The sequence below is a fragment of the Furipterus horrens genome, unplaced genomic scaffold, assembly GCF_987537825.1.
Source record: "Furipterus horrens unplaced genomic scaffold, mFurHor1.1.pri manual_scaffold_1, whole genome shotgun sequence".
Lineage (NCBI taxonomy): Eukaryota > Metazoa > Chordata > Mammalia > Chiroptera > Furipteridae > Furipterus > Furipterus horrens.
This window is the reverse complement of record NW_028327171.1, coordinates 29,540,026-29,555,989: the sequence shown is the minus strand read 5'-3', so window position 1 is coordinate 29,555,989 and position 15,964 is coordinate 29,540,026. Positions and strand designations below refer to the sequence as shown.

Sequence of the window (15,964 nt, the reverse complement as noted above, 5' to 3'; positions counted from 1 at the left end):
GGCAAAGCTGAGCATTGGAAGACTCAAGGGCTTGAATAATATTCTTGCCATTGTGATTAGCTGGGTGCAGCTAAAGGAAAATACGGCTTGAAGGTTTAAAAACATCATAGTGAATCCAGGAAGGTAATAGCGGGTACCTTTATTTTAATTCTGATACCCATAGCAGGAGATATAAGAGGTTTGCTCACATCATTGAATCTTGGCTGAGAGTCAGCTGATCTAGTTGGGGCTTGGCAGAAAGGCAGTCCTTCAAGTTGGAAATCTGAAAGCTGGCTAGATAGCTCTGTTTCTTGAATCCCTGGGCCCGCACACCACCTGTGCTGCTGCTGCTTCTGGCAATGGGAAGGCACGAAGCAGCAAGTCCTCAGGCAAGCATATTTTAAGCTTTACCTTGAGTGTGTCATGTGAGCCACAGTGTGCTACCTAGCTGAGCATAAAGTTAAGCAACAGTCAAGTGTATATACTCCAACATTAATTGTGGGGGTTGCATAGCAAGGTATAGTTACAAAGAAAGATGAAAATTTGAGCCATTAATTCAATGCACTACAAAAAATACCAGTGAAAAATTTCTTGTTAAAATACTTTTATTTTCTCTATATATTTAAATGAGAAAATATATTTTAAAATAAAGCTCAGTTTAAAAAATATCCAAATAAAAAATAAAAACTAGAATGTTCAAATACTCTGATGATGAAATAGGAGTAATTTTAACTTTTATAAACTAACTAAAATGTATACAATTTGCATTTGTTTCTATTTGTTTTCATTCATATTATTTCAGTTACTTATTTTTTTTTATCTTATAGCATCAAGATCCAGCCTTTTTTGGACAAAATTCTCTTTTGGTTAATTCATCAAGGCACTATTTGAATATCCGCTACACTTTATTACCTTTTCTCTATACTTTGTTTTATAAAGCCCATAAGTTTGGAGAAACAGTAGCAAGGCCCTTTCTTTATGAGTGAGTACAAATGAAGTTTGAGAACTTTAATAGCTTTCAAATTATAATTGCATGTATATTAAAAGGTTAATGAAGATAAATCAAGATGTCAAGTAGATTTCTGCTTCTTGTTTTTACATTCATATAATTGATTTGATGAACTCCGGAATGACAGTAGTAAATGTAATTAATTTAGTGATTTGGGCAAGAATAATTGAGAAATGTGAGTCTTTAATAAAACTTAAAATGTAAAAGATATAGACAATGTATTAGGGGATTATATCAGTAAGCAAGATTCAATATACAATTATTGAAAGCATATCATGCATATAAGTACATTGTAAAACTCATCTAAATATAGATCAAATGTAATATAGTGAACCAAAAATAATGAACTGTACTTGTCATTGTATATCTTAACCAAAACAGTACCTTTTCTCAAGAATTGACTAGAAACCCTTTCAAATCCAAGTCAAAACGGGAGTCAATAATGAAAAAATTTAAAGGGAAGAAAGTAGAATATGAAATATTTTTGGTACTTTATAAACCCATATTATAAGAGAAAATGAATTAAACAGAATATTTGTTTATTATAGATAAAGAGTAACCTTATCACATATTATAGATTTTTCTGAACCCCTGATGAACTATTTTTTCCCACTTCCTATCATCCCTCTTGCCCTTCTTCCTTCCTTCCTTCCTTCTCTCCTTCCATCCCAGCATCAGATAAACCATAAAGATATAAGAACTATAGATTCAAAATAACATATAAAATGCATAAAATTAAAGCTAATAATTAATCCTAAGGAAAAACTAAAAAGACAAACCAAATAAAGAATTTGGATAAACTTTTTTTATCATATTGTAAATATTGTTATTGTTCTTAGGTTTTATGAGGATACAAACAGCTGGTTTGAAGACACTCAGTTCTTGTGGGGCCCCTCATTACTTATTACCCCTGTCTTAAGACAGGTAGGTTTAGAAATGTAATAAATTTTGTTAAATGGAAGTATGTATAACTAAATCTACACTAAATTACAAAACATCTTCATAATAGATGTTACTCAATAGACTGTTTCAACCTCATAAGTGTCTAATTGAATTCTAAAAAGTGGAATAAATTTTTAAAAAATTATAAAAACATCAAATAGATTCATGCTTTACAAATACATAATGTGTAACTGGGAAAAATAAAATTACATAAAATATTCTGAAAAAGAAATATTTGTGGATGGAAATCAAATATTATAGTAATAATAGTGAACTAATTTAAGTAGACATAGATATTAACGTTTTTCTAAGTTCTAAATAAAAGAGAACATGAGAATTAGCTGATTGTATGAAAATGTTGAAACAATAATAGATTGAGCTATTTGGTTTTCATCTGTGATTTAAATGTTTATGTACCCATGGAAATATACAGAAATTAATGTGTGTTCATTTACATATACCTAGTAGATTATAACAATACAAGTGCATACATGTATTATTTTAGTTGTCATTTAACTTAATTTCATCTTCACTTTTGACATGATATTGTCTAAAATAGTAAAATAGCTTTTGATTATTTTTTATAGAACATACTGGAGTTTAAAAATACAACAGAAACTTTTTACCCTTGCTATAAATATGCAACTTAATATTTGATGTAATTCTTTTCTGTGAAGCATTGAAGTAAAAAAAAAAAAGAAAACTATATAAATAAATAAATAAATAAATAAATAAATAAATAAATTGTCTTGCTTTATTATAGGGAGCAGATACAGTGAGTGCATACATCCCTGATGCTACTTGGTATGATTATGAAACAGTAAGTAACCTTAAAGTAATAGGCTTCTAAGTATTATTGTGAAATATCTTTATATGGAAAGTTAACTCCAAATACCATATCTATTTTCAGTATTTCTGTTATTATTATTAAAAATGAATAATTACAAAATTTAAATACTGTGTAAAAATTTGTACATTTTGTTGCCTATGAGGAGATATATCTTGTTGTGCATGATTAATATGGTTATATTTTTTCATAAAGAGTTCTAGTATTAATTTTCAAATTGTGAAACTAAAAGGTCTGAAATATTTTTAGAAAGGAGTGGTGAAGTTTCATACGTCTCCTATTTTACATATTTAATTTAGTGCCAGAAGAATGAGTATTGAACTAATTTAAACATTTGTTTTTATACAATACATTTGAACATTTGGGAAGGATTTTTATTTCAACTTAAAAATGGGAACATAGTAGCCCAAGACATTTTAAGAAGTATTTATTTTAAAAGACATTATTTTGCATATCACATATTTGCTAAGAAGAATCTTTATTTTTATAGAAACACTTATTTTTAAAAAACATTCTTTTTAAAAATATGATTAACTTTAGAACAAAACAAGAAAGAAAAATAGGGCTTATTAAGAATATTGTTAACTATTGTAGAAGAAGAATAGATGTTCCTATGTTACTTTCTTGAGAAAACAACTAATATTTCTCATATTTGGTTCAGCAAACTGAAAAGAATGAATTTTATTAATTTAGAGAACAATATTTGGATAATGTGAAATACTCATACAAAAAATTATATCTATGTATACATTTTGATGCTTGAAAAGTGGCATTTAAAGTCTGTACTCCTACAAAAAATCTTCTCAACTTCCAAATATTAGGGTGCAAAAAGACCGTGGAAGAAACAGCGTGTTGATATGTATCTTCCAGGAGACAAAATAGGATTACATCTTAGAGGAGGTTATATTATCCCCACTCAACAACCTGCTGTAACTACAACTGCGAGGTAAAATGAAAATTCATAAACTGAAATAAAAAATATAATTTTAAAATATTTTATATATTTCATAATCAAAGATTAATGCTTAGTTATTCACCGGAAGATGTTTGACATATACAGGAAAAATCTTAAACATAACCATCATGGTTATAAAGAGAAGATTCACATTATATGTGTGGATATAAACTTACTGATTTAAAAAATAAGCATAATTATATTAGAATTTTGTTTCCTGTGTTAAAATGAACTAGCAGTCTTTATAGAATATGTATAATTAGAGTTGCACCTGGCTGGTTTGGCTCAGTGGATTGAGCGTCGGCCTGCGAGCTAAGTGTCGCTGGTTCGATCTTCCAGTCAGGGCACATCAGAGAAGGAAAACTCTGACTCCAAAAAACCTCCGCTGCCTTGCGGCATACCTCTTCAGGGGAAAGGCTAAGGGAGTAAACCCCGACAGAAAATCCGGAGCCGGAGTCCCTAAGGCGGTTTGACGTTGTAGTCAACACCAGCAACTCCTGCGGCGCACCTGAAGTCAAGCTGTATCGACTCCGTCTTTCCCTTGGACCCTTCAGCTGCGAAGAGAGGGGGGGTCTGCTGCATGGGCAACAGCAGACCCTCCATATCACCCTGCCCAGGCTCTGTAGCTTCAGCTTCACTGGAGAGGACACTCCAGCGACATCGCAAGATGTCGATTCAACACGGGAGGAGACAGATACCGTGTCACTCCCGAGTCGGACTGCACAGCCATTCTTGGCGGTGCAGATAGACTCTTAAGAAGCTACACCATCGTCTCTCGAGACGGACGGCTGCCGACGATAATTAGAGTTAATTGCTGATTCATCATAAAAATATGAAATTGTAAATTCTATACTTGATGATAATGTCAGTTTTAAAATATTTTGATTTTTAATACCTAAATGTAACAGTGCTTTTTTCTTTTTCAGTAATTTTACTTTTAAGTTGATAAATGAGGTAGATATATTTAGGTAGAGTACAAGATAGAAAGTAAACTATTTAATAAGAATGAATTCCAGAAATATATATTAAAACACAACTTGAAAATTCTGGTGTTTCACCTTGCAGCATTCATTCTGGGCACAAGGGCATAAAAAGGGTCATATTGAATCCAGATTTCCACATATTCTATGACATCCCAACATATAATCACTTGCTGTCCCTTACCCTGCTTTATTTTCTTCATAATGTTAAGAATATTTGCAATTATTTTATTTAGTTTTTCTTGAATGGAATGGATTCACTCTTCTAGGCTATAAACTCCATAAAGGCAGGAACCTGACTTTTGACTTCTTTAGTATCTAGACCACTAACACTGTCTGGCCCATAATAGGTTGTCTTCTTATTTTCTCTAAGTAGTTGTAAAAGCAACAAATTAATGAGTAGATGAATGTATGTTAGTAATTTAATTATTTTGGCATTATAAATTGATAACTTCAATACTGTGGTTCACAACTGTGTTCTCAGAAAAAAATTTGGTTACACTCTAGAGCTGTATTAACAAACACTTCAGTGAGTGAATGCTGAAAGGAATATATTCTGTATAGTGCAATTGCTTAGACTGTAAAGTTTCAGATTTAAAAAACTAAAGTAATATATAAGAAAAATATTTAGTAGTCTCATGTCTCATTTCTTATAATAGAATTAGTTTCATGTCTAAGATTATTAGAGATCTCATTAAACATTTAAAAAGTGTTATACTTGACTTTTATTATTTTGAATATAAGATACAGCTTCGATACATTGCAATTTAAGATTAATCGATATGTGGAAAGTACAACATGTATTGTGCATTCATAAGATATATCAAATTTTTCTTATTTTAATTGAAATGTTATTATACTGTTTCAAAATTGTTGGTGTCTTAGCCGTCAAGAAATTTTGTACTTATTTCTTTCATTTATATTCTAAACATATAGATTATTTTTATCATTAAAATTTATTAATATATATGGGAATGAATTTTATTAATATGTTTCATGAATGCAGAATTCCTGCAAATCCATTAGTTTGAAATTGACTATTTATAGGGACTTTTATGATTATAAATTTATTTTAATTATATGTGCATGCAAACTTACTTAACAGCCGAAGGAATCCTCTAGGACTTATAGTTGCATTAGATGAAGATAACAAAGCAAAAGGAGACTTTTTCTGGGATGATGGAGAAACTAAAAGTAAGTCTCAAAGGCAATATGCTTTTAAATGTTTATTCTGAAGATGGGAAATTTTGACTTTATTCATATGAAGTTGCATTTATTTAACAGATGTCACAAGTTTTAATTTTTAATTCCTTTTGTTAAATTTACCTGAGGGTCTTAGGTTACTTTATGAAATTTAAAATTTTCATTTAACTTATATTTTAATTATATTTATTTTGTCTATTGGTTCATTATAAAAATCTTTGACAAGTGTAGTTTATTAGATTATCATTTTAAACTAAAATAGTTAAATTTACAGATGTACAAATTGCATCATATTTTCAACAGTCTTGCATGATTGTGGTGGTTAAAATAAAATTTTATTACTGTAAAAATAAAAGAAAACCAATATTTAAAGTTTTAATTAATTTCAAATTATTTGATAATAATATTACCACATAAATGGTTCACAATTTATTTCAATTATTTCTTTGATTTTGTATCTTGAGCCCAAACTTGAAAATTTAGTAAACCAACTAAAAAAGTCAATTTTTGCAATAATCATCCTAATTGTAAAATGTTCTATTTAGTTACATTACAATTAATCTATTACAATTACCCTCATATATTTGTTAAGTATTTGTATTTCATTTCTATTAGTGGAGTGCTATTCGGTGTGTTTTTAATACAAGTGTGTATAAAGTACATAGTTAGTTTTATGTTAGCTCACTAGTTCTCATATTTGTTAAAGACTATCCTATGCTTTAAAAAACCCAAGTATTTCTAAATTAACTCTGAAAAGTAGTCTATTTATTGGTGTGTTCTCTTATAACTAAAAATATAGACTCTATGAAAAATTCCTTTTTTTACGTTTTATCTGTGGAAATATAGACTACCCCAATATATATCGCCACTATACATCTACTCCACTTACAGCCTTCCCTTTGTCACTTGGTAATTTCATTGCTACAAAATGCTGGAAACCTTAGAATTGACTCCTCTCTCACAACCTCAGGATCTTCTTGGTTCTACCTTACCTGCGTTCTCTCATCAGCTGCACCATTACTATCAATATCTTTCCTTTTAATTACTACAATAGCTACTTAACTGTTCTATAGGTCTATAGTTCGTGTCAAACTCTTTTACATGTTATTTACAACCCAGCAGGTAGAGTCATTCTTTCAAAAGATGATTCAAATCATCCCACCTCTCCTCAAAGTCAGCGGTTATTTGGTTCACTCGGTTATTTACTAAGACCTAAAGCACTCACCACTGACTGTGCTTTGCTGTGCACACATTCTCTCACTCTCTCGCTCCCCTCACCCCACCCCAAATTATCCCCTACAGCTCCCCTTTTCTCATTCTACTCCAAAACACAAGCCTTCTTATTCGTTCTCAAATACCTTAGAGCTAAGAACACTCAAGTGAGCTCAGCAGTAAGAATAGGTTCCAAGCATCTACTTCATAGAAATGTGTCATAAAATCACACCCCAGCAAACTAAATTATTTGTAGTCATCAACAACAAAAAATGTTGTTGAGATAGTACCACTTGATATCATGTGGGACTTGATTTTAAGGTTATTCTTATTTCTTTAGTCATATAAATATTCCACATATATGTCTTTTTCTATTTGTAAAACTTAATATTGATAATTTACTTTTATGAAAGAAGATGGTTAAAAATACTGAGGTATGATTTAATCAGTCGACTAATATAGTATCTATGTAGTTATGTGCTTTGAAAAGATAAAATCAGAATTTTATGAGTAATCTATTGTACGTAAACATTCAAGCAACAAAATGACCTACAATTCACATTACAATTCCAATTATATTTTATAGGATTAAAAATTTAAGTAAATTAATGTTACTGAGAAAATTGTATATTAATCTTAGAATTATCTTTATATAGTTTCTTTGAAATTCTTGTGGTCATAATTTTAAGCTTTTCTGTTAAAAAAACTAGTTGATAAGATGTTTAATTACATCTATGGTGCACAAAATTATTATCTTCCTTTTTCCTTATTAGAGCTTATTTTGATCTTTAATATATCCCCAGATTCACTCTTTCTTTCTTCAAATAATTACAAAAAATTAAAAGATGTGAAATAAAATTGTAGTGTGTCATATTTTCTGATGAAAAACTGAATGTTATGTGGTTTACTAGCAAGAGATAAAATATTGTTCAAAATAATAAATATACAATAATGTATATTCTACTGTGTTTTTTTTTTTGTATTTCCATAAATAATTTACTTGTCTTTGAAAAATTAAACTAGATAAATATGCATTCATTACCGTTACTTACTGAGGAAATATACTACCAATGTTATTTTACTTACAAGTAATTTAAAAAGTGAATTTAAAAGGATAATCTGTTTAATTTGCTTTGTTATTAAATAGTATTTTTTTCAAAATTATTGCGTTATATATCATGGCATTTTGGTCTGATAGCTTTATTTTTTCCATTTCAGATACCATAGAAAATGGCATCTACATTTTATACACATTTACTGTTTCTGATGTAAGCATACATCTTGGACACATAGTTAAATATATAGCTTGTTAATGTCTGGGCTATGTCTTTATTATGAATTTTTTTTGGAAATATGTTTACCTTTATCTCCAGATTCAATGGAAAGATATGAAATAAATTATTAAATTAAGTTAAATCATGAATACACTGTTAGCCTAAATTTTTATATTTAAGTGTGGCAGATGAGTTAATTAACGATCATGAAATACATTCACAGAAATTTTAGAACTCTGTAAATATTATGTTTATTTAAATATTATGTTTATTTAAGAAACATATCCTAGGAAACTAGACTCAACTTATCTGAGGATGTTTTAATATGTCAGTCACAGCAATAATTGTCATGGATTTGGGGTGAAGATGAAAAATATGTGAACAAGTTTAAATTTTGAATAATTAGTAGCAATGCTTCTGTAGATGTTGAGTTTCTTTATATATTCTTTTCGCCAAAGCTAAGTTATTCTTCATCAACATTAGGGCTAGAATGAGAAATGATATACATGAATTTCACCATGAATAATTAAGGTGATCTTTATAATAAATGTAGTGGCATGTATGCAAAAAAATGGAAAGGAGTTACTAATGAATATATTTATGTATTCTACTTGGATGTGGAGAGCTGGTGGGAATTGAAGGATAGATGATTCGTTCTTTTCCTATTTCATAGCTGCATTGTTATTTCAGTTTTGTATCCAAATACCTTCTTATTAATATATAATATTGTATACTATTTTCAGAACAAATTAGATATCATATGCACACACTCATCATACCAAGAAGGAACTGCTTTAGCATTTGAGACTATTAAAATCCTTGGACTCACAGACACTGTTACGGAAGTTAAAGTGATGGAAAATAATCAACCAATGCAAAATCACTCCAATTTCATTTATTATCCTTCCAACCAGGTAACTGCAATCTTTTAAAATATTTTAGCTGTCATAAACTCTCACATTTAACATTAAATGTTACATAACTTTTCAGGTTCCTGGTTTTGTGATGATTTTTCTTCATGACATGTCTTTCTTTTTATTCTTCTCCTTGTGCTGGCAATATTTAGATATCAGTATTAAGGAGACTCCTTGATACTTCTTGTTTAGTTTTATCATTGATAGCAATCCTATATACCTTCCTACTATTTTTGTAGTAGGGGTCACTATCCCATTTAAAGGGAGAGGAAGTTGAGGATAGGTTCTAAGCATTTCAGTGACATGATATATTTTATCCTTCCTATTCCGCTTTTTAAGTATTATATTAAAAATATTTATGATGATTTGAAGAATTTATAATTGTGATGTATTTTTTCAATTGTACAATGGTTAAAAATATTATTTAACATTTTCTTTGTTTTCAAAGAGTCTCCTAATTCACAGTCTCAAGTTTAACCTTGGAAAAAACTTTACCGTTCAATGGAATCAAATTTTCTCAGAAAATGAAAAGTTCAATTGTTATCCAGATGCAGAGCCTGCAACCAAGGAAAGCTGTGAAGAACGTGGCTGTTTATGGCAAACGGTAATAAGAATTTTAACTGTGATTCATGGTATGGCTTTCATGTAAGAATTTCAATGTAATTTTTACATATTATGATTTTAATTCTGTAGCATATAAACTAAATTCATATAGATTAGCATTTGGAATTTGAAATTGGAACTTCTGATAGAAAATGTATCTTAATTCCCAGATTTAGCTTAGTAAACACCTGACTAAATAGAAGTATAAGTTGCTTTTTAGGCATTTTGGATTATGTAACTTTAACAAAATCATAGGGCATTTGTTGGCTGTGGCTGACTAGCTTAATTAAGCAAGTTATTATGCCAAGAGGGGACAGTTTTACAACAACATTGTCTCAAGTTACTAAACCTTCTGAAATTGATTGGTGGGCTATGTCCGTTCCACCAAGAGGTAATAATATTTGAGCAATTGTTTTGTTCATCTTTTCAACAGAAGGCTGATGGCTATTGAAGGCAGAAGATTTTATAGGAAGGGATATGGAAAGAGTCGTCCCCTCTTGTTATTCTTATGCATCAAAATCTGTGTTTTTTGGCACATCACTGGGTTTTCTCAGCAAACATATTTATTTTGTATAATCAGTAAATTAAAATCATGTGTTATATGCCTGACGAGAGTCAAGACACATATGCCAGTAACTTCCAAGATATGTCTGCATTAATGTGAGGAAATATGTACAATCTCTGTCACCAGAGAAAATGTTCCCATTCACCTCTAATGTTTAATAACAACATAATCTTCACCATTAAGAAAATTTATGGAAGAATTTTTTAAAAAGGAAGAAAAGATTTCTGAAATCAATAAAAGCCAAGTAATGTATTTTTTTCATATCTTTTCTTTCAATTGCAGTTCTTTATTTATATGTATACCCCTCCCCCACTTCATTCAGTGCATGCTCACTTCTATTATCAAAACAAATCTAAAGGTTGGATTCTAAGGCAGAGATAACTTTTAATGAGAATATGTAATAAATGTACTCTTCTCAGAACTGTTAGTATTTTAACACCTTACAGATATTTAGATCAAGTAAATGAAAGTTAAAAATTATGTTATGAGTTTTCAGAAATACATTAAATATGATAATTTAGAGTAAGATAAATTCCCTTATTTTCCGTAGATCATGATGTTTATTCATTGATTCATTTCACAAATACTTACTGAGACCTACTATATTCTAGGCACTGTTATAGGTGAATAAAGAAACAAAACTTGCTTCCCTGGTAAAGCTTATATTCTAGTGTGGGTAAACAGATAATATAGAAAGCATGTTTATGTTAGATAAGTACTATGCCAAAAAATAAAAAAAAAAAACAGGAAAGGAGAAAGAGAGAAGAATGCCACTGGTTTGATTTTAATGGTTACACAGGGAAGGTTTCTTTGAGAGGGTGACATTTGTTAAAAGAGATGAAGGAAAGATAGGAAAGGAATAGCACTCCAGAAAGAAGAAACATCAACCCGAAATAAGAATATGCCTGATATAGTGCACAAACAGCAAGGAGGCCAATGTGTCTGAAGCAGAATGAGTGAGAGACTGAACAGCACATTATACAGATTTGTTGGAACAGATAATGTAGATCAATCACTTAGGCTATTTTCACAATTATGATTTTTGCTCCAAGATATAATGATACTAAAGAGTTTTGTACAGATAAATAAGAAGATTCCATTTCTATCTTAATGGGACCATAATGACTTCTGTGTTGAGAATAAACTGTTTGGGGACCAACGCAGGGAGACCGGGAAAGAGGCTATGGCATAATCAAGGGAAAATATTTTTGGTAGGTTGAGCCAGGGTGGTAATGATATAATTTGTAAGAAGTTATTGACTTATGTGCATATTTTAAGATAAAGCAACAAAGTTTGTTCTTTGTTGAATGTGAAATATGAGAGAAGACAAGTGAAAGTAAAGAATAACTTGATGTTCTGTTTGAACAACTAGAAAAAAGTTGATATTAACAGAGATTGGAAAAACTGTAGTGGGGGAAATCTTGGAGAGCAAGTTTTGTTCTGGACAAATTAAGGTGAGAAGCCCAATACAAATCAAAGTGCAATTTTCCAGTTGTGGGAGGTACCTGAACTAATGAAATTAGGTATTTCATATCACAGTTAAGATATAAAACCTGAAGTCAGCATATATACATTGTTTAAAGCCATACGATGGGATGATATCATTAAGGCAATGAGCTTAGATAAAAAGGGAAGAGTTCAAAACTAAACCCAGAGCCAATCCAACATTTACAGTCCAGGAAATGATTAGGAACTAGAAAAGAGATTGAGGAAAAAAAAATTAAGTTGAAAAAAAGAAAATGTTTCTTTCTGGAAGCCAAGTGAACAAGGCATTTCCAGATGGAGAAAATAATCAACTGTGCAAATTTTGCTCATAGGTCAGTAAGATAAGAACTGGAAACTGAAATTTGGATTTGGCAGCATGGAAGTCTCTGGTAACTTTTATTAAGGAAGCATTGACAGAGCGCTGGGAGTAGAAAGGCCTGCTTTGAGTGAGAATGAGAATTTCAGTGAGAATGAAGGGACAAATTGGAGCTGATGAGTATGGTGAATTTTTTATGTTTTGCTCCAAAGAGAGTATGAAAGTTGGGTCAGTAGTTGGAGAAATTATTGAGGCGACAATGTTTCTCTTAAAGACGGGAAAAATAAAATTGGTTTATGCCATTGAGCATAATTTATAATGGATGCAATATTAGTGATACAGGAGACAGTTGACAATTGCAGAAGAAATGTCTTTGTAGGAAAGGAGGCACGGCCATGGCCCTGAATGTACAAATAAAATAGTACACCTTAGCAGCACGGGCAGCACATATCTTGTAATAGGAGGTGAAGAGGTGGGTGGGAGGATGTGGTGTTTCATTCTGATGTTTGTTCTGATTGCTTTCTTTTGGTTATTGAAATAAGAAGGGAAATCATTAGGTAGTAATGAGAATAGGGATAAGATTTGTTGGTAGTTAGAAAAGAAAAGAAAATGTCTTCTAAGGCAGTGTGATAGTGAATGAGCTAGGGAACTATATTAGTAAACTACATCATTGAGAACCACTCTAATCTTCATGATTATATACCTCTGCATGATAGGGTCTATTTCGAGAAGGCATTCTATAATCTTGGGGCAGTATTTTCCCAAGATTGTTTTGCAATTAAGTACAAGAAAGCCAGAAGCGAATCTGAGGTCATGTTACATGAAAACGGATGACTTAGAAAAGAAATAAGTTTGTAAAGAACGGAAGCATAGACATTAAGGGGAAAGGCGTAAATAATGTTTGGATTGTGTAGCCTATAGGTTTTTACATATTTCCACAAATTACACAGCAAGCTTATTCTTATCTCAACTACAAAAACAGCAATGCTGATGAACTAATATTAATGAAAGTAAAGGGGAACACTTATAGTATGATAAAGGGGAATTGGTACTGGGCAGAAATATAACTGTGAGAGAGACATGAAAACTTTGCGATCATATCCCTGGTTCTATTGGCATTCAACTTTATGTATTTGAAATAAGTACTGTAGTATTTTTATCATTTAAGAATTGCTTGAGACTGAGTATCAGAAAGCTAAAATCTGATTTCATTAAGCAAAACAGGATTTTTTTTCAACAAATGACAATCCCAGGCCTAATATGCTGAACTCTCAATGCCATCAGTGTTTATATTTATCATTTGTGCTTTATCCTCAAGTTTGTATTATAGCTTCTGCCATTACATATGCGTTCCAAGTCCAGAAGGTGGAAGGGCAAAGGGCATCCTATATAATCAACTTAGACCATTTTCACTTAAATAGGTTTTTGGGGTTCATATACAATTTCCTCAGAGAAGACTTAGAAATGTGGATGGGCACATTGTTTCTCCCACAGTATAATAATTTAATAAATGAGAAAGATTAGAGAATGGATTGTGGTAAGGCACATTGGCTTTTTTTTTATTTCCTTGAATATGTCTAATTTATTTAATGTTTATTAGTCATTTCTTTTTATTAAATAATTTGATTGCTATTTTATTGTTATTGTTACAGTTATTCCAATTTTTCCTCCTTTGCCTTCCTCCACCCATCCTACCACCCAGTCCCACAGTCAATTCCCACACTGTTTGCCATGTCTGTGGGTCATTCATACATGTTCTTTGACTAGTCCCTTTCTGATCGTTGGTCACACTTCCTATTTCAAATACCAGTCAGGATGTAATTGACCAATATAAAGACCTGTCATAACATAAAAAATGATACAGTCTTTATAAGTGGAAGAAAATAACTTCAAGTACGTGCTCTTCTGAGAGTTGTTGTAGAGCTGTTTTACACACAAAAGGCCATAGGCTATATAAAGAGTAAGAACATACATGGGATCAAAATTTATGAGAACATACTTAATTTTTGCCAAAACTACACAATCGTTCTATTTTCTGATTTAAAAATAGAGATTTAATCCTTCTGCTCTATTGGTCTATCTTTAGAGTCAACATATAAATATTCTATGTAACATTTTAGTACAGGATATCAGGCTGCATAGTAGATATTTTATATTGTGACTGCAACTTCATTTTATATTAAACAATAATATTTGTAAGTCATACAACATTTAATTAAACATGTCTATCTTATTTTTGTCAAGTATTACAATGCTTACAGTTTCTGACAGTAAACATGTATTGCATTTTTAGACTCCTGGTTCCAAAGGACCTAAGTGTTACTTCCCTAGAAGTGACAACTCTTACTTAGTCACCTCAACTAAATATTCATCAATGGGTGTAACAGCTGACCTCAAGGTGAATACTGCAAATGCTCGAATAAAGCGGCCTTCTCAACCCATCTCAACTCTTCGTGTGGAGGTGAAGTATCACAAAAATGACATGCTGCAGTTTAAGGTATGCTTACTATAAATATTACTACTGTATGCCTCATTTGTCAAGATGAGAAGTTTTGAGTAACTTCAGTGCTTAGATCTTTAATGTAATATTAAGAATTAGTAATTGGATTGATAACATTTTGATTTTATACAAATAAGGCTTTTTTTTTTACAAAGCTCATAGCAAGGTGCCCAATAAACAAAGCTTTTTATTTTTGTTAACTTTGTGAATAATTAAACATATAGCAGTGGTTTTAAAAATATATTTAAATTATGGCTAAATAAATTATTTAGAATGCACTGTATTGGTAATAGCATTAATATAAAAAAATGAAACAGGATGCTTACCATTTTCATTATTTTAATATAGTGATCTAATTCTTTTTACCAATTAATTAAGGCATATAAAAGAAATAACAATTTCAACATTTACACTTAGCAACTTTTTAAAAAAATTATGAGCTCCAAGAATATCCATTAAAAAAAAAACAAACTATTACAAATGTTAAGGTCAGCAACATAACCGGATATAAAATAATATTTCCAAAAAATGTTTCCTATATACTGTCATTCACCACTTAGCATCTGAAATGGTGTCAAATTTCATTAGTAAAATCAAATGAGAAGAACAATCAAATGAACAATAAATATATTTAAAAATTTTAGGAGAGAGTCGACTTAAAAAAAAACTGTTAAAAAGTGTTGATAGATATTAAATAAATACTAAGAAATCCTAAATAAGACTAAATATTTTAAAAGTTCACTCATTTTAGATCAATTGATGCTTTTAAATAATTTCCATAGACATTACAGAGAATATTTTTGAGACTTAATAAAATAACCTTTACATTTATATGGGAAAATAAACATAAGACATGATGATATATAAAATGTATATAAAAATAGATAAAACTTACAAAATTAAAACAGAAGTGCAGTTAGAATTAGCTGAAAGTCTGATTTATATATGTAAATATAACATAAAGATATGTATGTATACATTTAAAGTAAATCAAATATAAGCTCAGAAAAAAATTTAGCTGCATATTTATCTTGTATCTGCCTAGTAAAGGTCTTTTAAGTCACAGATACAAAGGTATAAATTCCATAAATAAAAATCTATATATTTTCTATGTAAAAATTATACATTTTAACATTAATAAACACTATAAACAATTAGAAGACAAATAATACATGGATAA

General features: G+C 30.4%; 1 protein-coding gene across 1 annotated transcript in view; it reads left to right on the top strand.

Annotated features, from left to right (window-relative positions):
- SI (sucrase-isomaltase) overlaps nt 1-15,964 on the top strand; it is a 96,197-nt gene that overhangs the window by 34,086 nt on the left and 46,147 nt on the right. The window contains exons 18-26 of the mRNA XM_090273460.1: nt 807-961; nt 1,828-1,912; nt 2,694-2,750; nt 3,599-3,723; nt 5,818-5,906; nt 8,346-8,395; nt 9,145-9,315; nt 9,764-9,919; nt 14,578-14,781. Of these exons, the coding sequence (XP_090129586.1) occupies nt 807-961; nt 1,828-1,912; nt 2,694-2,750; nt 3,599-3,723; nt 5,818-5,906; nt 8,346-8,395; nt 9,145-9,315; nt 9,764-9,919; nt 14,578-14,781 (1,092 nt within the window). The remainder of the gene's footprint in view (nt 1-806; nt 962-1,827; nt 1,913-2,693; nt 2,751-3,598; nt 3,724-5,817; nt 5,907-8,345; nt 8,396-9,144; nt 9,316-9,763; nt 9,920-14,577; nt 14,782-15,964) is intronic.